We start from the raw sequence: 25,097 nt of genomic DNA, 5'->3' as shown, positions 1-25,097 counted from the left end.
GGGAGGTCCAGCATCTGCATGCTTACCTTCAGCGACTGGTGCACAAGGCACCTTGGTGTCCTTGTGCACCAGTCGCTGAAGGTAAGCATGCAGGTGCAGCAGGCGGTTAAGAAGGCAAATGGTATGTTGGCCTTCGTAGCGAGAGGGTTTGAGTTCAGGAACAAGGATGTCTTGCTGCAGTTGTACAGGGCCTTGGTGAGACCACATCTTGAGTATTGTGTGCAGTTTTGGTCGCTTTATCTGAGGAAGGATGTTATTGCCATGGAGGGAGTGCAGCGAAGATTCACCAGACTGATACCTGGGATGGCAGGAATGACGTATGAAGAGAGATTGGGTCGATTGGGCTGATACTCGCTGGAGTTCAGAAGAATGAGAGGGGATCTCATTGAAACTTATAAAATTCTAACAGGACGAGACAGACTAGATGCAGGAAGGATGTTCCCGATGGCCGGGGAGTCCAGAACCAGGGGTCACAGTCTAAGGATAAGGGGTAAGCCATTTATGACTGAGATGAGGAGGAATTTCTTCACCCAGAGAGTGGTGAACCTGTGGAATTCTCTACCACAGAAGGCAGTTGAGGCCAATTCATTAAATATATTCAAGAAGGAGTTAGATATATTTCTTAAGGCTAAAGGGATCAAGGGATATGGGGAGAAGGCAGGGACAGGGTACTGAATTTGGATGATCAGCCATAATCTCATTAAATGGCGGAGCAGGCTCGAGGGGCCGAATGGCCTACTCCTGCTCCTATCTTCTATGTTTCTATGTAATATCAGGTGCGTAAGTCACCGCTATATTTCAAGAATATTTCCTGTACATCTGGAAAAAAAGCTCAAGCAGTGTTCCTAATCTCCGTAACCCTCAACTGCCGCCCCCCCCCCCCGCTCCTTCTGAACACGCATCGATCCCACACTTAGAAAAGTGTCACTTGATCCTGGTCCACGATCCTATGGGTGGGAAAAAGAGGCTTCATTGCTAATTTTGAATTGCTTGCGTAACGGACAGGAGAGCCAAGGTTTTGCACCCGGGTCAGGGGAGCTTCAAGTGCCTTACCTTTAGTTTATCAAACTCCAGTTTCTTCCCAATGTGGATCATCTCCTCCATTTGCTTCATTATCCCGACTTCCGTGTTGCACTCTTCAATGATCTGGGAATAGAAGGAAGTAGGAGCTGAAAGGACAACACCGTGAAAGTCTCCTCTCCCTGGTGGCGGTAAGGGTCCCATGTTAAATGGGTTTGGTGCCACCAAGGTCCAAGTGGACATGAGCCCACCGCGCAAAGCTGCCAAACGCAGCACTAAACTGGTAATCTGACACAGGACAACGGGTAATGGAAAGGGAAAACTGTCACACTGGGAGAGTAAGGGGTGATCTGAGGTTGGGACAGTGTAGAGGGAGCTTTACTCTGTATCTAACCCGTGCTGTACCTGCCCTGGGAATGTTTGATGGGACAGTGTAGAGGGAGCTTTACCCTGTATCTAACCCGTGCTGTACCTGCCCCGGGAGTGTTTGATGGGACGGTGTAGAGGGAGCTTTACACTGTATCTAACCCGTGCTGTACATACGCTGGCAGTGTCTGATGGGACAGTGTAGAGGGAGCTTTACTCTGTATCTAACCCGTGCTGTACTTGCCCTGGGAGTGATTGACGGGACAGTGTAGAGGGAGCTTTACTCTGTATCTAACCCGTGCTGTACCTGCCCTGGGAGCAACATTAGGATGAGTGTAGCCGAGGGTCAAAGAGGACATTGGAGATAGACAGGTTTGGCGTTCTGGTCAGGTTAATGGTTGCGATTAGTACTTTGGCCCAGTAACAATCGGGGCTCCGATTAAGAATCGGGGCTTTGTCCTGGTGAACAGTTGGAGGTCGAGTTCTGGTTAACGATTTGAAGCTTGGGTTCTGGTTAATGATCGAGGTTAGCACTCTGGCCTGTTAACAGTCAGGGCTCGGTTTCTGGTTAATGATTGGGCTCCGGTTCTAGTTAGCGATGGTGGCTCTGGCTTTGGTTAGTGACCGGGGCTCTGCTCCTGGTTAACGATTGGCTTAGTGCTCGGATCTGGCTCAGTGTTAGTGAAGGGTGGTGGTTCAATGCATCTTCTTACCTTGGAAATAAGACCGAGTGCTTTCGAGGCAGTTTCTTCATTCGCCGATCCAACCTCAGATCTATGGAGAATGTTCTAAAGAGACAAAATCATCTCAGAACCTGCACCAACTTTAAAAAGAAAAAGACTTGCATCTATAGAGCGCCTTTCACGACCCCAGGACGTCCCAAAGCGCTTTACAGCCAATTAATAACTTTTTGAAGAGTTGTCACTGTTGTAATGTTGGAAACGTGGCAGCATATTTGCGCACAGCAAGCTCCCACAAACGTGATAATGCCCAGATCATCTCTTTTAGCCATGTTGGTCGAGCGATAAATATTGGCCCCTCCAGAACACTGGGGAGAACTCCCCTGCTCTTTAAATAATGAGGTGAGATTTTTTTTTTAACGTCCGAGAGGACAGGCGGGGCCTCGGTTTAACGTCTCATCTGAAAGACGGCACCTCCGACGATGCAGCGCTCCCTCAGTACTGGCACGGGGAGTGCCGGTCTAGATTTTGTGCTCAAGTCTCTGGGAGCGGGACTTGAACCCACGACCTTCTGACTCCGAGGCAAGAGTGCGACCCACTGAGCCATGGCCGACACGGAGCATTGGTTTAGATCAGCAGAAGGCAACATCTGCACCAATTCCAGATGCAGGCGCGCTAATTTGAGAACGCAGGTATGGTGGCCTCGTGGTTATGGGAGTAGCAGCCCAGCGTCCACCAGGGCAAGTTGGGAAATTCAGTTCCAAATCATTTCTGGGCTCGAACCAGAGACTATCCAAGAGAGGAGATTGTCCGAAGAAAATCCCAACTGATCCTTCAGGGAAGGGAACCAGTCACACGCTACCTGGTCTGGCCTACACGTGACTCTAGTTCCACACCACCTGGTTGACTCTTAATGCCTTCAAGGTGGTCAATAGTGTTGCCCACATCCCAAGAATGAGCACCTGGTTGACTCTTAATGCCTTCAAGGTGGTCAATAGTGTTGCCCACATCCCAAGAATGAGGAGGAAAAGCAGCAAAATCCCATTGCAATTTAAGAACATAAGAAATAGGGAGCAGGAATAGGCCACTTGGCCCCTCGAGCCTGCTCCGCCATTCAATAAGATCATGGCTGATCTTGGGCTCAAAGCCACTTCCCTGCCCCGCTCCCCATAACCCTTCACTCCCTCATCTTGCAAAAATCTGTCTATCTCCACCTTAAATGTATTTAATGACCCAGCCTCCACGGCTCTCTGGGGCAGAGAATTCCACAAATTTACGACCCTCTGAGAGAAGAAATTCCTCCTCATCTCAGTTCTAAATGGGTGACCCCTTATTCTGAGACTGTGCCCCCGAGTTCTAGATTTCCCCACGAGGGGAAACATCCTCTCTGCATCTACCTTGTCGAGACCCCTCACCTGAAAAGGTGGAGGAAGCCGATTCCGTCAATAATTTTGAAAGGGAGTTGGACGGGAACTTGATGAGGAACTTACAAGGGTTAGGGACACAGCATCAATACTCTTTCAAAGACCCAGCACCGGCACAACGGGCCGAATGGCCTCCTTCTGTGCTGTAAGTCCCTATGAATCTCTCCATAAGCAGGTTCAACACCTCCAAGTGTACGGACCCGGTTTTGTCGAGGTGTCGTTGCCGCAGAGCACGGGGATAGGCAAGCGTCGGAGTCTTGCTGTGCACGGTTTCCTAATCACGTCGATCGGGATGGCGTTGGGCAGTGGTGGGGGGGGGGGGGGGGGGAAAAGAGAGGGGGGAGCAAGAAGGAAAAGTCACATCTGGGCAGTCATGGGGACCTCCTCCCGGCCCGCTATGAGGGATGTGGTGGAGCGTCAGCATTCGTCCGAAGGCAAGTTGCTTGATAAAACGATCAAGCCGGCCAAAGCAAGAGAAGAGAAAAGACTTGCATTTATATATTGCCTTTCACGACCACCGGACGTCTCAAAGTGCTTTACAGCCAATTAAGTACTTTTTTTTTGAAGTGCAGTCACTGTTGTAATGTGGGAAACATGGCAGCCAATTTGTGCACAACAAGCTCCCACAAACAGCAACGTGAAAATGACCCGATAATCTGTTTTCCTTGATGTTGGTTGAGGGTAGGCCACAGGACACCGGGGAGAACTCCCCTGCTCTTCTTCGAAATAGCGGCCGCGGGATCTTTTTTACGTCCACCTGAGAGAGCAGACGGGGGGGCCTCGGTTTAACGTCTCATCTGAAAGACGGCACTTCCGACAGTGCAGCGCTCCCTCAGTACTGCCCCTCCGACAGTGCAGCACTCCCTCAGTACTGCCCCTCCGACAGTGCGGCGCTCCCTCAGTACTGCACCTCCCACAGTGCGGTGCTCCCTCAGTACTGCCTCTCCGACAGCGCAGCACTCCCTCAGTACTGCCCCTCCGACAGTGCGGCGCTCCCTCAGTACTGCACCTCCGACAGTGCGGTGCTCCCTCAGTACTGCACCTCCGACAGTGCGGTGCTCCCTCAGTACTGCACTTCCCACAGTGCAGCGCTCCCTCAGTACTGCCCCTCCCACAGTGCGGCGCTCCCTCAGTACTGCTCCTCCCACAGTGCGGTGCTCCCTCAGTACTGCACCTCCCACAGTGCCGCACTCCCTCAGTACTGCCCCTCCGACAGTGCGGCGCTCCCTCAGTAGTGCCCCTCCGACAGTGCGTCGCTTCCTCAGTACTGCCCCTCCGACAGTGCGGCGCTCCCTCAGTACTGCCCCTCCCACAGTGCGGCGCTCCCTCAGTACTGCCCCTCCGACAGTGCGGCGCTCCCTCAGTACTGCACCTCCCACAGTGCGGCGCTCCCTCAGTACTGCACCTCCGACAGTGCGGCGCTCCCTCAGTAGTGCCCCTCCGACAGTGCGGCGCTCCCTCAGTACTGCTCCTCCCACAGTGCGGCGCTCCCTCAGTACTGCCCCTCCGACAGTGCGGCGCTCCCTCAGTACTGCCCCTCCCACAGTGCGGCGCTCCCTCAGTACTGCCCCTCCCACAGTGCGGCACTCCCTCAGTACTGCCCCTCCCACAGTGCGGCGCTCCCTCAGTACTGCCCCTCCCACAGTGCAGCACTCCCTCAGTACTGCCCCACCGACAGTGCAGCTCTCCCTCAGTACTGGCACTGGGCGTGTCAGCCTAGCTTTATATGCTCAAGGAGGGGGCTTGAACCCACAACCTTCTGGCTCAGGCGCATGCGCTACCAACTGAGCCACAGCTGACACTATGGATAAGAGGATAAAAATACAAGAGGGTGGGGTGAGGCGAAATGTACCCAAAATGCCCCCATCCCGTCAATAAATAAAAGGTTGGTGCCCCAACGATAAAGTACTGACAGGGTGGCAATGCCACATAGTAGGATACCATGTTCCCCCTAAGGTGCGCGGCCACACACCAATCGGGAGGTCCCGCGCAGGCGGCTCACCAGCTGCTGCTACTGGGAAAGATACCGTGCAACAAGTTTAAAGGGATAGATTTTTGAATACTGTATTAAGGGAATCAGGGGATGTGGGGATAGTGCAGGAAAGTGGAGTTGAGGTAGAAGATCAGCCATGATCTTATTTAACAGCGGAGCAGGCTCGAGGGGCCGAATGGCCGACTCCTGCTCCCATTTCTTGAGTTCTTATGGACTACGCACCAAAAAGAAATTCGAGGGAACATGGATAGGATATATTTCTTTTTAAACCCCTCCAACTCCCACTGCGCAAGTTCCCAATTGTCAAATGTAAGAACATTGAAGGTGGGGTGGGGGTTTCGGGAAGGAGTTACTTGACCCACTAGGATCAAGTTGACAGACTCCTTTCTCTGGTAACCCCCCTCCCCCTGCCCTTCCCCACCTCGTTGACGTTCCACCACAGTCCACTGACTTTTCTGCAGCGGTCCATCAGCCCCTCGGGCTTTACTCGCTTCACTTTGGCGACATCGACGGGCCTGGCGGTCCGGAGAGTTCGGGCTTTTTGCGCGTACCTCGATCAGCATCTTAATCCGCGTTATCCTTTGGAAGGGGAGGAGCAGGAAGGACATGAGTGGCAACCGCTGGCATCTGGGGAGCTCCTGCAGGCGGACAACGACGGCAGCAAAGTGAGCGTTCGCCTCCCTGTGCGGAGAGAGTGCATCAGCAATTAATGGGCACTTGACACTTGAAGGACGAGGCCTCAGGAAGTGACATCACTCTCACCCCACGCTACCTCAACCAACAACAACAACAACTTGCATTGATATAGTGCCTTTAACATAGTAAAATGTTTTTTGAATAAGTTTTTTGGCCCCTTGAGCCTGCTCTGGTCGGGGCGTCCAGAACCAGGGGGTCACAGTCTAAGGATAAGGGGTAAGCCATTTAGGACAGAGATGAGGAGGAATTTCTTCACCCAGAGAGTGGTGAACCTGTGGAATTCTCTACCACAGAGGGCGGTGGAGGCCAGTTCATTAAATATATTCAAGAAGGAGTTGGATATATTTCTTAAGGCTAAAGGGATCAAGGGGTATGGGGAGAAAGCAGGGACCGGGTACTGAACTTGGATGATCAGCCATGATCGCATTGAATGGCGGAGCAGGCTCGAGGGGCCGAATGGCCTACTCCTGCTCCTATCTTCTATGTCTCTATGCCTCTATGCCATTCAATAAGATCAATATGATCGACCTCAACTCCACTTTCCTGCCCGATCCCCATATCCCTCGATGTGTCCAAAATTCTATCGATCTCTGCCTTGAATATACTCGACTGAGCCTCCACAGCCCTCTGGGGCAGAGAATTGCAAAGATTCACAACCCTCCAAGTGAAGAAATTCCTCCTCATCTCAGTCCTAAATGGCCGACCCCTTATCCTGAGACTCTGACCCCTGGGGAAACAGCCTCTCAGCATCTACCCTGCCAAGTGCTCTAAGAATTTTATGGCCCAGAAATTCGGGTCTCCACGGGTGAGTACGCACTGGGTACTCACCCGTAGGCCCAACGAAGGTGCCGGTTTCGTGCATGTACTGCGCATGCGCGGGAAACCGGAACTTCCGTTCCCTTAAAGGAAGGGGTTCACAGGTCGAACGCGTGCGCCGGAGAGGCAGCGCGTACGCCTGGAACTTATGTTTTTTTCCAGGTTTCTCCGGGAGGGTAAGTCTCCAGGAGTTACACATGTAAAAAGCAGGTGCAAGGCCTGCTTTTAACAAGGTAAGTGGTGAATTAATTAAAATTAAAACATTTTTCCCCACAGGTTTATTATTTTTAAATACTTTAAAGGTAAGTTTATTTTTAGCCCCGTTAGAAAATGTAATTTTTTCAAAAATTTAAATTGTTTAAAATAGTTATTATGTAATTTAGTTATTTTAAAAATGTGATTTTTTTAAATTTATTTGAAGGTTTAGTTATGCTTTGGGGCTTATAGTATTTATAGTTTTGACAGCTCTTCCTGTCAATTTTATGAATGGGCATTCCCTGCTACCATTGGCTCTCCATGGCCCACGTGATCCCAGGGGACGCTTCGAGCTAACTGCGCCCCTGGGATACGCAAGCACTGCGCGCCGGCAGTTGGAGCAGGCCCAGGATCGGAATCCCACGCGGGCCCACAGCTCAACGGCCGGCGCGCTAGGTAAGTGCAGGTCGGAGGCTTGCACCCGCGGGAAGCCCCCGACCCAAATTTCTGGGCCATTGTTTCAATGAGATCACCTCTCATTCTTCTAAACTCTAGAGAATATAGGCCCATTCTACACAATCTCTCCTCATAGGACAACCCTCTCATCCCAGGAATCAATCTAGTAAACTTTTGTTGTACCCCTTTCTAAGACAAGTATATCCTCCCTTGGGTAAGGAGACCAAAACTATACACAGTACTCCAGGTGTGGTCTCACCAGGGCCCTGCATAATTGCAACAAGACTTCCTTACTCTTACACTCCAACCCCCTTACAATAAAGGCTTCAAGGAGAAGGCGGCCCACCACCACCTTCTATAGGTAACTAGAGATGGGCAGTAACCGAGGCCCTGCCAGCATTGCCCACATCCCTTAAACAAGGCAACAAAGAGCAGGACCTTGGTTGATTTTTTTCCCCTCCTCAAGCCTTGGGACAAGGCGGATAAATCATAGGGTCCCAACTGGTCCTTCACATGAGATCAACTGTCTCAAAGATGGAATTGAGAAACTTCATACGCGTGTGGTTCATTACCGCACTGGGCAGTGATAGAAAGGAAAATTATTTAGCGCCTTTCACGACCTCAGGATGCCTCAAAGCGCTTTACCTCCAACAAAGTACTTTTGAAGTCACTGTTGTAGGAAACGCGGCAGCCAATTTTTTGCGCACAGCAAGCTCCCACAAAGAGCAATGAAATAAATGACCAGATAATCGGGTTTTTTTTTTTTTTTTTTTTTTTTTTTTTAAGTGTTGTATTGAGGGATCTTTCACGTCCACCTGAGAGGGCAGACGGGGGTGGGTGCCTCGGTTTAAACGACCCTTCCGAACGACGGCACCTCCAACAGTGCGGCGCTCCCTCAGTGACTGTGCCGGGGGGGGGGGGGGGGGGGAAGCGTCAGTCTCGACTACGTGCCGAAGTCACTGGAGTGGTGCTTGAACCCACAAGCGACTGACTCAAGAGGCGAGAGTCCAACCCACTGAGTCACCGAGGAACTGGTAACAACAACATCCTGCATGCCGTGGAATCAGAGGCTGGAACAATTGCTTACATGAGTTGGCTGTACTTCTGCTCCTGATAAAACTGGTTGCGAACATAGTCAACGTACACCTGGAAGTTGTGCTGGGCGTGGGAATAAATTATGTCGCACACGTCGTTAATCTTTATATTCTCATCCATGCGATCTTCGAGGTCCTTCAGAAAACTGTGTTTTTAAAAAAAAAAGAAAATACTTCCTTGTAGGTTAATATTTTCGACCAGGTCGCCGCCAACACAACTCTGAAACTTGCCACTAGGAGGAGCCAGTGAAGGGGGGTCTGCTCATCGCCATGACAACACGGCCTACCTCTTGCTGGTTGATCACTTTAGTTGATGACAGGAATCATCACCAATAAAGAGGAAGCAGATGCCTCCTTTTAAATGTATATTAAACAAAAACTGTTGACGTCCACTTAACAAAATCAAATTAAAATTCTATTCCAAGTGACGCGGAGGCACTCCAGTACCTCTGGTGCCCACCGGTCGCGGAAGGCCTCAAGCGTGACAATGTGGCCTACCTCTTTAGAAATACTTGCATTTATATAGCACCTTTCGTGACCACCGCCCATCCCAAAGCACTTTACAGCCAATGAAGTACTTTTCTGAAGTGTAGTCACTGTTGTAATGTAGGAAACACAGCAGCCAATTTGCACACAGCAAGCTCCCACAAACAGCAATGTGATAATGACCAGATAATTTTTTTTTTTTTTTTTTTAAATGTTGATTGAAGGATAAATATTGGTCCAGGACACCGGGGAGCATTCCCACTGCACTTCTCTGCCACAGAGGGCGGTGGAGGCCAGTTCATTAAATATATTCAAGGATGAGTTGGATATATTTCTTAAGGTTAAAGGGATCAAGGGATATGGGGAGAAGGCAGGGACAGGGTACTGAATTTGGATGATCAGCCATGGTCTCATTGAATGGCGGAGCAGGCTCGAGGGGCCGAATGGCCTACTCCTGCTCCTATCTTCTATGTTTCTATGTAGTGGCCGCGGGATCTTTTACATCCACCTGAGGGGGCAGACGGGGCCTCGGTTTAACATCTCATCCAAAAGACGGCACCTCCGACAGTGCAGCGCTCCCTCAGTACTGCATTGGGAGTGTCAGCCTAGATTTTTATGCTCAAGTCTCTGGAGTGGGACTTGAACCCACAACCTTCTGACTCGGAGGCGAGGGCACTGCCCACTGACTAACACCCTATGTTATTAACAATGATTGCTGCCTATTGCCACACCAATTGAGAGATAGCATCCACCTCCTTCTTGAAAGAGCGCAAACAATAAACTGTAACTTAGAAACAAAATTTAAATGAAACTTAACAAATCAAATTAAAATTCTGTTCCACGTCGATGAAGCACGCCAGTCCCTCCGGTGCCCACCGGTCGCAGAATGCCTCAAGCGTACTGGTGGACACGGCGTGCTCCATCTCCAGGGACACCCGGGCATGAATATAACCGCAGAAGAAAGGCAGACAATCAGGCCGAGCGACCTCAGACAACGTGGCCGAGGTCAGGAGACTGCGACAAGTGCGTTCAGATTACATTGGATATACAGCACAGAAACAGGCCATTCGGCCCAACCAGTCCATGCCGGCGTTTATGCTCCATTTAAGCCTCCTCCCATCTTTCCTCATCTAAATCTATCAGCATAACTCTCTATTCCCTTCTCCCTGATATGTTTATCTAGCTTCCCCTTAAATGCATCTATACTATTCGCCTCAACCACTCCCTGTGGTAGCGAGTTCCACATTCTCACCACTCTCTGGGTAAAGACGTTTCTTCTGAATGCACGTAGCATTCATAACAAAATAGATGAGTTAATGGCACAAATAACTACATATGGGTATGATCGTGTGGCCATTACAGAAACATGGCTGCAGGGTGACAATGCCTGGGAATTAAACATACCAGGTTATTTAACGATCAGGAAGGACAGGCAGGAAGGAAGGGGAGGTGGGGTGGCTATGTTAATAAAGGAAGGAATCACTGTAATACAGAGAAATGATATTGGGTCAAAAGATCAGGACAATGAAACAGTTTGGGTGGAGGTAAGGAATAATAAGGGGAAAAAAACACTAGTGGGCGTAGTCTATAGGCCTCCGAACTGTGGCAACTCTGTTGGACGGAGTATCAATCAGGAAATAGTTGAGGCTTGTAATAAGGGAACATCTATAATTATGGGGGATTTTAACTATCATATTAATTGGACAAATCAAATTGGGCAGGGCTGCCTTGAGGATGAGTTCATTGAGTGTATTAGGGATGGGTTTCTTGAGCAGTATGTAACTGAACCGACCAGGGTGCAGGCAACCTTAGATCTGGTCCTGTGTAACGAGACAAGATTAATTAAAAATGTCCTAGTAAAGGATCCCCTTGGAATGAGTGACCATAACATGGTTGAATTCCATATTCAATTAGAGGGCGAGAAGGTTGGATCTCAAACAAGCGTGCTAAGCTTGAATAAAGGAGACTATGAAGGTATGAGAGCGGAATTGAGTAGAGTGGATTGGGAAAATAGATTAAAGGGTAAGACGATACATGATCAGTGGTGTACATTTAAGGAGTTATTTTACAACTTCCAGAAAATATATATTCCACCGAGAAGAAAAAGGGTGTAAAAGAAAAGACAGCCATCCGTGGCTAAGTAAAGAAATTAAGGATAGTATTTGACTAAAAACAAGGGCATATAAGGTAGCCAAATCTAGTGGGAGGATAGAGGATTGGGAAAACTTTAAAAGACAGCAAAAAATAACAAAAAGATTGATTAAGGGAAGATAGATTATGAAAGTAAATTAGCAAAAAATATAAAAACAGATAGTAAGAGTTTTTATAGTTATATAAAAAGAAAAAGGGTGGCTAAAGTAAATGTTGGTCCCTTAGAGGATGAGACCGGGAAATTAATGGTGGGAAATGTGGAGATGGCAAAAACACTGAATGAATATTTTATATCAGTCTTTACAGTAGAAGACACTAAGAATATCCCAACACTGGACAAACAGGGGGCTAAAGGGGGGGGGGGGGGGGGGGGGAGGAGCTAAACACGATCAAAATCACTAAGGAAGTGGTACTCGGTAAAATAATGGGACTCAAGGCGGATAAATCACCTGGACCTGATGGCTTACATCCTAGGGTCTTGAGGGAAGTGGCGGTAGGGATTGTGGATGCATTGGTAATAATTTTCCAAAACTCCCTGGACTCGGCAATGGTCCCGGCAGACTGGAAAACTGCTAATGTAACACCCTTATTTAAAAAAGGGCAGTAGACAGAAGGCTGGAAACTATAGCCTAACATCTGTGGTAGGTAAAATTTTGGAGTCCATTATTAAGGAGACAGTAACAGGACATTTGGATAATCATAATTTAATAGGACAAAGTCAGCATGGTTTTATGAAGGGGAAGTCATGTTTGACAAATTTGCTGGAGTTCTTTGAGGAAGTAACATATAGGGTGAATAAAGGGGAACCAGTGGACATAGTGTATTTAGACTTCCAAAAAGGCATTTGACAAGGTGTCACACAAAAGATTATTGCTTAAGATAAAAAATCACGGGATTGGGGGTAATATTCTGGCATGGACAGAGGATTGGCTATCTAACAGAAGGCAGAGAGTTGGGATAAATGGTTCATTCTCAGACTGGCAATCAGTAACTAGTGGTGTTCCGCAGGGGTCAGTGCTGGGTCCCCAACTCTTTACAATCTATATTAACGATTTGGAGGAGGGGACCGAGTGTAACATATCAAAGTTTGCAGATGATACTAAGATGGGGGGGAAAGTAGTGAGTGAGGAGGACATAAAAAACCTTCAAGGGGACATAGACAGGCTAAGTAAGTGGGCAGAGATTTGGCAGATGGAATACAATACTGGAAAGTGTGAGGTTATGCACTTTGGCAGGAAAAATCGTAGAGCAAGTTATTATCTTAATGGCAAGAAACTGGAAAGTACTGAAGTACAAAGGGATCTGGGAGTCCTGGTGCACGAAACTCAAAAGGTTAGTATGCAGGTGCAGCAAGTGATTAAGAAGGCCAATGGAATGTTGGCTTTCATTGCTAGGGGGATAAAATATAAAAATAGGGAGGTATTGCTTCAGTTGTACAAGGTATTGGTGAGACCGCACCTGGAATACTGCGTACAGTTTTGGTGTCCATACTTAAGAAAGGACATACTTGCTCTCGAGTCAGTACAAAGAAGGTTCACTCGGTTAATCCCGGGGATGAGGGGATGGACATATGAGGAGAGGTTGAGTAGATTGGGACTCTACTCATTGGAGTTCAGAAGAATGAGAGGCGATCTTATTGAAACATATAAGATTGTGAAGGGGTCGGATCGGGTGGATGCAGGGAAGATGTTCCCGATGATGGGTGAAACTAGAACTAGGGGGCATAGTCTTAGAATAAGGGGCTGCTCTTTCAAAACTGAGATGAGGAGGAACTACTTCACTCAGAGGGTGGTAGGTCCATGGAATATGCTGCCCCAAAAAACTGTGGAAACTACATCATTACATAAATTTAAAACAGAAATAGACAGTTTCCTAGAAGTAAAGGGAATTAAGGGTTACGGGGAGCGGGCAGGAATTTGGACATGAGTCTAGGTTCGGATCGGTCATGGCCCTGTGGGTAGCGGAGTGGGCCCAGGGGCTGTGTAGCCTGATCCTGCTCCTATTTCGTGTGTCTAATTCTGTTAGATGCAGGAGATGGTTCTGTGATAGTGGATTGGCAGTTAGGATCAGATCAGCCATGATCTTATTGAATGGCGGAGCAGGCTTGAGGGGCCGATTGGCCTACTCCTGCTCCTATTTCTTATGTTCTTATGTTCTGAATTCCCTATTTGATTTCTTGGTGACTATCTTATATTGATGGTCTCTAGTTTTGCTCTTCCCCACAAGTGGAAACATTCTCTCTGTATCTAAAATTATGAATAGTTTTGATAGAGTAAAGACCTCTATTAGGTCATCCCTCAGCCTTCTCTTTTCAAGAGAAAAGGGACCCAGCCTGTTCATCCTTTCCTGATAGGTATACCCTCGCATTCCTGGTATCATCCTTGTAAATCTTCTCTGCACCCTCTCCAGTGCCTCTATATCCTTTTTATAATATGGTGACCAGAACTGTCCGCAGTACTCCAAGTGTGGTCTAACCAAGGTTCGATACAGGTTTAGCATAACTTCCCTACTTTTCAATTCTATCCCTCTAGGAATAAACCCTAGTGCTTGGTTTGCTTTTTTTAATGGCCTTGCTAACCTGTGTCGCAACCTTTAGTGATTTGTGTATTTGTACTCCGAGATCCCTTTGTTCTTCTACCCCACCTAGACTCGCACCCTCCAAGTGATAAGTGACCTCCCTATTCTTCCTAGCAAAATGTAATGCCTCACATTTATCTGTGTTGAATTTCATTTACCAATTATATGCCCATTCTGCAAGTTTATTAATGCCGCCTTGTAATTTGTTGCAGTCCTCCTCAGTATTGACTATGCCCCTCAATTTAGTGTCATCCCCAAATTTAGAAATTGTGTTTTTGATTCCAAAGTCTAAATCGTTAATGTAAATTGTGAACAACAGTGGTCCCAGCACTGATCCTTGTGGAACACCACTACCCACCTTCTGCCACTGTGAATAGCTACCCTTTACTCCCACTCTCTGCTTTCTGTCCTGAAGCCAGCCAGCAATCCATTCTGCTACTTGTCCCCTGACTCTGCATTCCCTGACCTTATTCATTAGTCTATTATGTGGTACTTTATCGAAGGCCTTTTGAAAAGCTAGATAAATTACATCTACTACATTAACCTTGTCTACTCTCTCTGTTATTTCTTCAAAGAATTCAATGAGGTTGGTCAAGCAAGACTTTCCCTTTTGAAATCCATGCTGACTATTCCATATTATATTTTTCGTTTCTAGATGTTCTTCTATTTTCTCCTTTAGCAGGGATTCCATTATTTTTCCTACCACCAATGTTAAGCTGACTGGCCTATAGTTACCTGGACATATTCTATCTCCCTTCTTAAATATCGGTATTACATTAGCTACTATCCGCCAGTCCTCTGGCACTACACCTTTTTCTAACGATTTGGGGGTCCCGCGTTTAGTTCGGGTGGCAGGAGAGCGACGTCTGCAGGCCCACCCCCAAAACGCTTCCATTGTTTAAGCCCAACGACAGGGGCTGGCTAAAGACCTGGCTTGCGATCGCCGGAAACAGAGGGGTAGCCTTCATCGCATCGGTCGGGGATGGATTTAACCCCGGGTCAGAGGTGAAAGGGCAACATTTCAACAGATTAAAACACCCACTTGAAGTCTTTCCCGTTCCCCCACCCACCCCCACCCCAACAGGGCAAAATGAAGCTAATTATAGTGTGGACACCCTGACTGAGTGCAGCTAACTCAGCACAGGATGGGAATTGAGCCAGGACTTGAGGCCTGTAGGCCTTAGTACCACACTAGGTGGTGCCTGCACCGACTGGGCCGTATAGAGGGGTCTGAATTGCTTTCTCAGCTTCTGTACTGTACCTTTCGCTAACTTCTTTCACCCTGGTGATGCATGAAAACAGCGATTTTTTGTCTCGCAAAATGATGGTCTCGTTGAGTTCCTTGGCGTTCATGAAGTGCTCGATCAGAACGTTCAGGCTGCGCAGGTACGAGGCCTCCGACGTCAGGACTTCAAACATACTCTGCAACCAAGCAATCGCTCAAATTCACCTCAAGCCAGATGCTAGAACAACTCACATTTATATAGCGCCTTTAACGTAGCAAAACATCTCCCCCAAGGCCCTTCACCGGAGCGTTAATCAGACAGAATTTGACACCGAGGCACCTAAGGAGATATTAGGACAGGTGACCAAAAGCTTGGTCAAAGAGGTTAGGTTTTTAAGGAGCGTCTTAAAAGAGAGAGGTGGAGAGGTTCAGGGAGGGAATTCCAGAGCTTGGGCCCCAGGCGGCTGAAGGCATGGCCGCCAATGGTGGAGTGATCAAACTCGGAGATGCGCAAGAGGCCAGAATTGGAGGAGCGCAAGAGATCTCAGAGGGTTGTAGGGCTGGAGGAGGTTAGAGAGAGAGAGAGAGAGGGCGAGGAGGCCATGGAGGGATTCGTACACGAGGATGACATTTTAAAATCAAGGAGTTGCTAGACCGGGAGCCAATGTTGGTCAGCGAGCACAGGGGCGATGGGTGAACGAGACTTGGTGCGAGTTAGGGCAAGGGGCAGCCAAGTTTTGGATGAACTCTTCGGGATAAAAACCTTAAAATCAATCAAATCTCAAACATGTAATTGTTTATTTGACAGGTGTCTGACTAGCTATTTAATATCTGAATTTTTTTTTAAAACTACAGTGCCTACACAGGCGGGAGTGCGTAACTACAGCACGACGGGCGCACCAATCAGATTCAATCCCCATTTTAAGGTCGTACATAGAATGCCCAACACGGAAACAGTCAGTCTCACCCAGTCAGCATAATCTTCTATTCTTGGATAAGGAATTGGCTTAAGGGCAGAAAACAATGAGTTGTGGTAAATGGCTGTTTTTGAGACTGGAGGATGGTAGACAATGGTGTTCCCCAAGGGTCAGTGCTGGGGCCACTGCTTTTTTTGATATAAATTACCTGGATATTGGAATAGAGAGTAGAATTTCTAAATTTGCCGATGACACCAAACTTTGGGGGGGGGGGGGGGGGGGGTGGTGGCAAACAGTGAGGATGATACCAATCGACTGCAACAGGACATAGAAAGGCTAGCAGAATGGGGCAGACAAGTGGCAGATAGAATTTAATACAGAGAAGTGTGAGGTGATGCATTTTGGCAGAAGGAACAGGGAGAGGCAATATACACTTAATGGCACAGTTTTAAAGAGTGTGCAGGGACAGAGGGACCTGGGAGATAATGTGCATAGGTCCCTGAAGGTGGCAGGGCATATTGAGAGAGTGGTTAACAAAGCATACGGGATCTTGGGCTTCATAAATAGAGGCATTGAGTACAAAAGTAGAGAAGTTATGCTGAACCCTTACGATGCGCTGGTTAGGCCACAACTGGAGTATTGCGTCCATTTCTGGTCACCACACTTTAGGAAGGATGTGAAGGCCCTTGAGAGGGTGCAGAGGAGATTTACCAGAATGGTTTCAGGGATGGGGGATCTTAGCTATAAGGACAGGTTGGAGAAGCTGGATTTGTTTTCATTAGAGCAAAGGAGGCTGTGATTCGATAGAGGTGTACAAGATTACGACGGGTTTGGATAGGCTAGACGGGGAATGGCTGTTCCCACTAGTTGATGGTACAAGGACTAGGGGACACAGATTTAAGGTTTTGGGCAAGAGATACAGGGGGGTTGTGAGGAAAAACTTTTTTTTACGCAGCGAGTGGTGAGGACCTGGAACTCGCTGCCGACGGAAGTGGTGGAAGCGGAGACACTCAATGTTTTCAAGGGGAGACTGGATAGGCACTTGAGGGAAATAAACTTGCAGGGCTACGGGGATAGAGCGGGGGAATGGGACTGACTGGATTGCTCTAGAGAGCCGGCACGGACTCGACGGGACGAATGGCCTCCTTCTGTGCCGTTATGACTCTATGACTCCTTTCTCCTGGTTTGTCTACCTTCCTGCCAATATTTGGTCCAATATAAATTCCTACATCTCTATCTATCATATAATCCTGTCGCCCTGTACTTCCACCCTCCGGCCAGTAAGAGCACTGCAGTGCCTCCACTGGTGAGAGGGTGCAATATATACATAGAATTTGTTCACCATGCCCTTTGTTACCTCTGGACTTGACTATTCCAGCACGCTCCTGGCTGGCCTCCCACATTCCACCCTCCGTAAACTTTGAGATCGTCCCAAACTCGGCTGCCTGTGTCCTAACTCGCACCAAGTCCCGTTCACCCATCACCCTCTGTGCTCACTGACCTACACTGGCTCCCGGTCCGGCAACACCTCGATTTTAAAATTCTCATCCTCGTTTTCAAATCCCTCCATAGCCCTCACGCCCCCCCCCACCCCCCACCCTCCCTATCACTGTAACCTCCCCCGGCCCCACAACCCTCCGAGATCTCTACCCTCCTCTAATTCTGGCCTCTTGAGCATCCCCCGATTTTAATCGCTCCACCATTAGTTGGCCGTGCCTTCATCTGCCGAGGCCGAGCTCTGGAATTCCTTCCCTGAACCTCCCCGCCTCGCTCTTTCCTCCTTTAAGGCGTTCCTTAAAACCTACCTCTTTGACCAAGCTTTTGGTCACCTGCCCTAATATTTCATCATGTGGCTCGATGCCAAACTTTGCTTGATAATCGCTCCTGTGAAGTGCCTTGGGACGTTTTACTATATTAAAGGTGCTATATAAATGCAAGTTGTTGTTGTAGTAGTGGATAATTTTCATTGTAAATGTTGGACGTAGGAATCTACGAGGGAAAAAAGTTGGCAGGAAGAATATTTTTTTAAAAATATATTAATAGGTTGATAAAAATCAGTAGGAAGATGTGAGACTGCGGGAGTGATTTTCTTTCGTGAATGAATGCCTTCTTGTTCAAGGGTCTGCTCCTGAACATTTATTTTCATTTCAATTTAAACCTTTTAATCCCAATCGAAGCGGTAACCTTTAGCAACAAAGCGGCTGTTCACCGGCCTGCAATAAGCAATAAACCACGGTAATGCCCCTTTAAATAAACTACCCTTCACTGCTGAACTTTAAACCTGGACTCTCTGCCAAGGCTCACCGGAATGTGCCCAGGCCCTTTGATCACATCCCCATTGTTCTTAAAAAGCGAAAGACTTAAATCAGCCAAACTCGACAGCAAAAGAAAGATCTTGCATTTCGATAGCGCCTTTCACAGCATCAGGACGTCCCAAAGCCCTTTACAGCCAATTAAGTACTTTTTTTTGGAGTGTAGGCACTGTTGTAATGTGGGAAACGCGGCAGCCAATTTGTGCACAGCAAGCTCCCACAAGCAGCAAAGTGATAATGACCCAATAATCTGGTTTTTTTAATGTCGATTGAGGGATAACTATTGGCCGAGGGCATCGGGGCGAACTCCCCTGCTCTCCTTCCAATAGTAGCCACGGGATCTTTTACGTCCACCTGAGAAGGCCGACGGGGGCCTCGGTTTAACGTCTCATCCGAAAGACAATGCAGCACTCCCTCAGCACTGCACTGGGAGCGTCAGCCTAGATTTTGTGCTCAAGTCTCTGAAGTGGGACTTCAACTTGCGACGGTACAACCAATCACAACTTGCGACGGTACAACCAATCACAGAGGGAAAAGTGCCACAACAGGCGTGGATTAAACTCTTTAGTGACTCATCGCATGTTCTGTTCGGCCAGTTGGGTCGCTTACACACACGGCAATCATCTCCAGGAGTAAGAGTTTCTAAACTGAGCTACTGAGAAATCCACATCGGAAGAGTATCCGTTATTGTGCTTTTGTAGGAAGAGTGTCCCTTTTTGCTCAATACGGAGGGCACACACTCTCCCCATAAGGACGCTCCTACTCCGTACCCCCTCCCCCATTCTTAAACAGTTCAGGAAATCCCTCGAGTAACCTAATCTCAGCTGCAAAGGCAATTGGATCGGCTTCAGTTGACCTCACTGCCTTGCAGTGGTGTGAGGGAAGGGGGGGGGGGGGGGGGGGCGGTGAAAAGAGGGGCAAAAATTAGCCAACACTCTCAATCCTGATGGCTATCCAACCCGACTAGAAAGTGTGATGCTTCCAACACTCGAATAGACGGTCGACACTCAAGGTCTGGGCTTCCAGTTGAAGGATGGCCAGTTGAGGGAGGCCAATATCCATGGAACCATACCCCAGGTCAGCGTCTCCCTTGGAGGGGTGCAGGTGGCGCGGGATGTGAAGCGATAACATTACCGATAATATTCCAATGGCAACGGCCTCAGCTCACCTCTTGCAGTCTGCATTCCCCCTGGCTGAGGCTGTTCAGTATTCCGCTCTGCCGCACGGCATTTAGGTTCTGCCACAGTGTGTTCTGAGGGGTCTGTGACCTCGGACCTTGACTAGAAGCTCGGTCGCTGTCCGGAACGAGGGTGATGCTTTCGTACATGTAATCCTCGCTGGTCTTGCTGGAGTCCCTCATCAAGGTCTGCCGTTTAATCTCCTTGTGGATCACGGTTTCCCGATAGGTTTGGTAAAGAGGCTCTAGAATCGAGGACACAAGAAAGAATGGAAGGGAATGAGACCATTGGGCCCATCAAGCTCGCTCCTTCCAGGTACACTCTACCCTATCATGGACTCTACCCACCCACTGAATCTCCTCCACACCCCATGTACACTCTACCCTATCATGGGCTCTACCCACCCATTGAATCTCCTCCACACCCCATGTACACTCTTCCCTATCATGGACTGTACCCACCCATTGAATCTCCTCCACACCCCATGTACACTCTACCCTATCATGGATTCTACCCAACCATTGAATCTCCTCCACACCCCATGTACACTCTATCCCATCACAGACTCTACCCACCCATTGAATCTCCTCCACACCCCATGTACACTCTACCCTATCATGGACTCTACCCACCCATTGAATCTCCTCCACACCCCATGTATACTCTACCCTATCATGGGCTCTACCCACCCATTGAATCTCCTCCACACCCCATGTATACTCTACCCTATCATGGGCTCTACCCACCCATTGAATCTCCTCCACACCCCATGTACACTCTATCCCATCACAGACTCTACCCACCCATTGAATCTCTTTCCACACCCAGTGTACACGCTACCCTATCATGGGCTCTACACACCCATTGAATCTCCTTCCCCACCCATCACAGACTACTCACCCATTGAACCTCCTGCCATACCCCATGTACACTCTACCCTATCATGGACCCTACTCACCCATTGAATCCACAGCCCACTCTAGCCCATCACAGACTCCACCCACCCATTGAAACAGAGACTGGTTGCAGTGAACAGCCTATTTCCGTGTTGTAATTTACATAAGAACTTAGGAAAAAGGAACAGGAGCAGGTCATTCGGCCCTTCGAGCCTGCTCCACCATTCGATAAGATCATGGCTGATCTATGACCTCAACTCCACTTTCCTGCCCGCTCCCCATATCCCTTGATTCCCTTAGTATCCAAAAATCTATCGATCTCAGCCTTGAATCTATCTATCTAATTCTGAAAGAAGGTTCTGCAAAAATAATCGTAAACGTACTTTAACAAAACTCCAGAACATTTATCCATCCACGCATCCCCACTATGTGTTTCTGGATGCACAAAGCATTCGTAATAAGGTAGACGAATTAACAGCACAAAGAGATGTAAATGGATATGATATAATTGCGATCGCGGAGACATGGCTGCAGGGTGAACAAGGCTGGGAGCTGAATACCCAAGGATATTAAATATTTAGGAAGGAGTTGCGAAAAGGAAAAGGAGGTGGGGTGGCCTTGTTAGTAAAGGATGAAATCAGAGCAATAGTGAGAAAGGATATTGGCTCAGAAAATCAAGATGTAGAATCAGTCTGGGTGGAGCTAAGAAGCACCAAGGGGCAGAAAACATTGGTGGGAGTTGTCTATAGGCCTCCAAATAGTAGTGGTAATGTAGGGGATGGCATCAAATAGGAAATTAGAGATGCATGTAACAAGGGTACTACAGTAATCATGGATGACTTTAATCTACATATAGACTGGCCAAACCAAATTAGCAATAATACTGTAGAGGGTGAATTCCTAGAGTGTGTAGGAGATGGTTTTTTAGACCAGTACGTTGAGGAGCCAACTAGGGAACAGGCTATCCTAGATTGGGTATTGTGCAATGAGAAGGAGTTAATTAATAATCTTGTTGTGGGGGGTCCTTTAGGGAAGAGTGACCATAACATGATAGAATGCTTCATTAAAATGGAAAGTGAAGAAGTTCAATCCGAAACTAGGGTCCTAAATCTAAACAAAGGAAACTATGACGGTTTGAGGAGCGAGTTGGCTATGAAAGATTTGGGAGCTTCATTAAAAGGCATGACGGTGGATAGGCAATGGCTAACATTTAAGGAATGAATGCATGAATTGCAACAGTTATACATTCCTTTCTGACGCAAAGACACAAAAGGAAAAGCAGCCCAACCATGGCTAACAAAAGAAATTAAGGATAGTATTAGATCCAAAGAGGAGTCATATAAAGTTGCCAGAAAAAGTAGCAAGCCTGAGGATTGGGAGCAATTTAGAGTTCAGTAAAAAAGAACCAAGAGGTTGATTAAGAGGGGAAAAATAGAGTATGAGAGTAAACTTGCAAGGAACAGAAAAGCAGATTGTAAAAGCTTCTACAAGTATGTAAAAAGAAAAAGATTAGTGAAGATAAATGTAGGTCCCTTACAGTCAGAAACGGGAGCAATTATAATGGGGAACAAGGAAATGGCTGAGCAATTAAACAAATACTTTGGTTCCGTCTTCACGGAAGAGGACACAAATAACTTCCCAGAAATGCTAGGAAACCAAGGGTCTAGTGAGAAGGAGGAATTAAAGGAAATTTTTAGTAAAAAAAGTGCTGGAGAAATTAATGGGACTGAAAGCTGATAAATCCCCAGGGTCTGATAATCTGAATGCGTGGCTAAAGAGTTGGTGCAGGAGGGAGAGCTTTCGTTTCCTGGATCACTGGGTCTGCTTCTGGGGAAGGTGGGACCTGTACAAGTCGGATGGGTTGCACCTGAACTGGAACGGGACCAACATCCTTGCGGGGAGGTTTGCTAGTGCTGGTGGGGGGGTTTAAACTAACTTGGCAGGGGGATGGGATACGGAGTGGAGCTATAGTAGAGGGTGATGCACAGCCAAATATAGAGGAAAAAACAAGTCAGTCTGGAAGGCAGAGCAAATATGTAACGGCACAAGGGAGTATGGCAAGGCTGGATGGCATTTATTTTAATACAAGGAGTCTTACGAGTAAGGCAGATAAATTGAAGGTGTTGATGAACACATGGGAGTATGATATTGTTGCTATCACAGAGACATGGTTGAGGGAGGGGCAGGACTAGCAGCTCAATATTCCGGGGTATAGAATCTTCAAGCAAGACAGAGGGGGGTGTAAAAGAGGAGGGGGCGTCGCAATATTAATCAAGGAGTCAATTACTGCTGTAAGGAGGGATGATATCTTAGCAGGTTCCTCTAAATGAGGCCATATGGGTAGAACTTAAAAACAAAAAAGGGGGCAAACACTTTGCTGGGAGTGTACTATAGGCCCCCGAACAGTCAGGGGGAGATAGAGGAACAGATATGTAGGCAAATCTCAGAGAAGTGTAGAAATAATAGGGTAATAATAGTTGGGGATTTCAACTTCCCCAATATTAACTGGGATAGTCAGAGTGTGAAAGGCTTAGAGGGTGCGGAATTCTTCAAGTGCATCCAGGAGAGCTTTTTGAGCCAGCATGTAGAAAATCCTACAAGAGAGGGGGCGGTACTGGACTTAATTCTAGGGAATGTAGCCGGGCAAGTGGTCGAAGAGTCAGTAGGAAAGCATTTTGGTGACAGTGACCATAATTCGGTGAGATTTAAGGTAGTCATGGAAAAGGACAAAGATGGACCGGAAATAAAGGTTCTAATTTGGGGGAAGGCCGATTTTAATATGATAAAGCAGGATCTGGCCAAAGTGGACTGGGATCAGCTACTAGTAGGAAAATCCACATCAGAGCAGTGGGAGTCATTCAGAAAGGAAATAGAGAGTGTACAACGCCAACATGTTCCCGTAAAGGTCAAGGGTGGGACCAACAAGTCCAGGGAATCCTGGATGTCAGGGGATATACAAGAATGGATTAGGAAAAAAAGGGAGGCTTTTGACAGATACAAAGGACTACAAATGGTGGAAGCCCTACAGGAGTACAGAAAGTGCCGGGTGTACTTAAAAAAGAAATTAGGAGAGTAAAAAGAGGGGGCATGAAAAAAAACTGACGGACAAAATAAAGGAAAATTCCATGGTATTTTATAAGTATATTAAGGGCAAGAGGATAACCAGGGAAAGAGTAGGGCCCATTAGGGACCAAAGTGGCAAGCTGTGTGTAGAGCCGGAAGATGTAGGTGAGGTTTTAAAATCAATATTTTACATCTGTGTTGACTATGGAGAAGGACGATGTAGGCATAGAAATCAGGCAGGGCGATTGTGATATACTTGAACAAATCAGCATTGAGAGAGAGGAGGTACTAGTGGTTTTAGCAAACTTAAAAGTGGATAAATCCCCAGGCCCAGACGAGATGTATCCCAGGCTGCTGTGTGAGGCAAGGGAGGAGATTGCAGGGGCTCTGACACAAATTTTCAGAATCTCTCTGACCACAGGGGGGGTGCCAGAGGACTGGAGGACAGCTAACGTAGTACCATTATTCAAGAAGGGTAGTAGGGATAAACCAGGGAATTATAGGCCAGTGAGCCTAACGTCAGTGGTAGGGAAATTATTGGAAAAAATTCTGAGGGACCGAATTAGTCTCCACTTGGAGAGGCAAGGGTTAATCAAGGATAGTCAGCATGGCTTTGTCAAGGGGAGATCATGCCTAACCAATTTGATTGAATTTTTCGAGGGGGTGACTAGGTGTGTGGATGAGGATAGTGCAGTTGATGTAGCCTACATGGACTTCAGTAAGGCTTTTGACAAAGTCCCACATGGGAGACTGGTCAAGAAGGTAAGAGCCCATGGGATCCAGGGCAATTTGGCACATTGGATCCAAAATTGGCTTAGTGGCAGGAGGCAGAGGGTGATGGTCGAAGGTTGTTTTTTTGTGACTGGAAGCCTGTGTCCAGTGGTGTACCACAGGGATCGGTGCTGGGTCCCTTGCTGTTTGTGGTGTACATTAATAATTTAGATATGAATGAATGTAGGAGGTATGATCAGTAAGTTCGCAGACAACACGAAAATTGGTGGAGTGGTAAATAGCGAGGAGGGAAGCCTCAGGCTACAGGACGATATAGATGGGTTGGTCAGATGGGCAGAACAGTGGCAAATGGAATTTAACCCTGAAAAGTGTGAGGTGATGCATTTTGGGAGGACTAACAAGGCAAGGGAATACACAATAAACGGTAGGACCCTAGGAAGGACAGAGGATCAGAGTGACCTTGGTGTGCATGTACATAGATCCCTGAAGGCAGCAGGACAGGTAGATAAGGTGCTTAAGAAAGCATATGGGATACTTGCCTTCATTAGCCGAGGGATGGAATATAAGAGCTGGGAGGTTATGATGGAACTGTACAAAATGCTAGTTAGGCCACAGCTAGAATACTGTGTGCAGTTCTGATCGCCACACTATAGGAAGGATGTGATTGCATTGGAGAGGGTGCAGAGGAGATTCAATTCAATTTGCTTTATTGGCATGATGACAAGGTACATCTTATGTTGCCAAAGCACAGAAAAACATGCATGATTGTACATGTAAACGCAGATCTAGACATAGTGTATAGACAGATATATCCCTGTAT

At 47.5% G+C, this 25,097-nt stretch overlaps 1 protein-coding gene across 1 annotated transcript in view; it reads right to left on the bottom strand.

The window, feature by feature from the left end:
* The window catches only part of LOC147090584 (uncharacterized), a 65,316-nt gene that overhangs the window by 1,714 nt on the left and 38,505 nt on the right, over positions 1–25,097 (bottom strand). The window contains exons 5-10 of the mRNA XM_085977353.1: positions 19,577–19,830; positions 15,216–15,376; positions 8,734–8,886; positions 6,035–6,164; positions 2,100–2,174; positions 1,054–1,146 (exon numbers count right to left, since the gene is read on the bottom strand). Coding sequence (XP_085833479.1) covers positions 1,054–1,146; positions 2,100–2,174; positions 6,035–6,164; positions 8,734–8,886; positions 15,216–15,376; positions 19,577–19,830 — 866 coding nt within the window. The remainder of the gene's footprint in view (positions 1–1,053; positions 1,147–2,099; positions 2,175–6,034; positions 6,165–8,733; positions 8,887–15,215; positions 15,377–19,576; positions 19,831–25,097) is intronic.

This window comes from Somniosus microcephalus, unplaced genomic scaffold (assembly GCF_052327205.1).
Source record: "Somniosus microcephalus isolate GS21.2 unplaced genomic scaffold, FLI_Smic_1.0 unresolved_chr4, whole genome shotgun sequence".
Lineage (NCBI taxonomy): Eukaryota > Metazoa > Chordata > Chondrichthyes > Squaliformes > Somniosidae > Somniosus > Somniosus microcephalus.
Note: the sequence above shows the minus strand (reverse complement) of the source record. Positions and strands in the feature narration are given on the sequence as shown.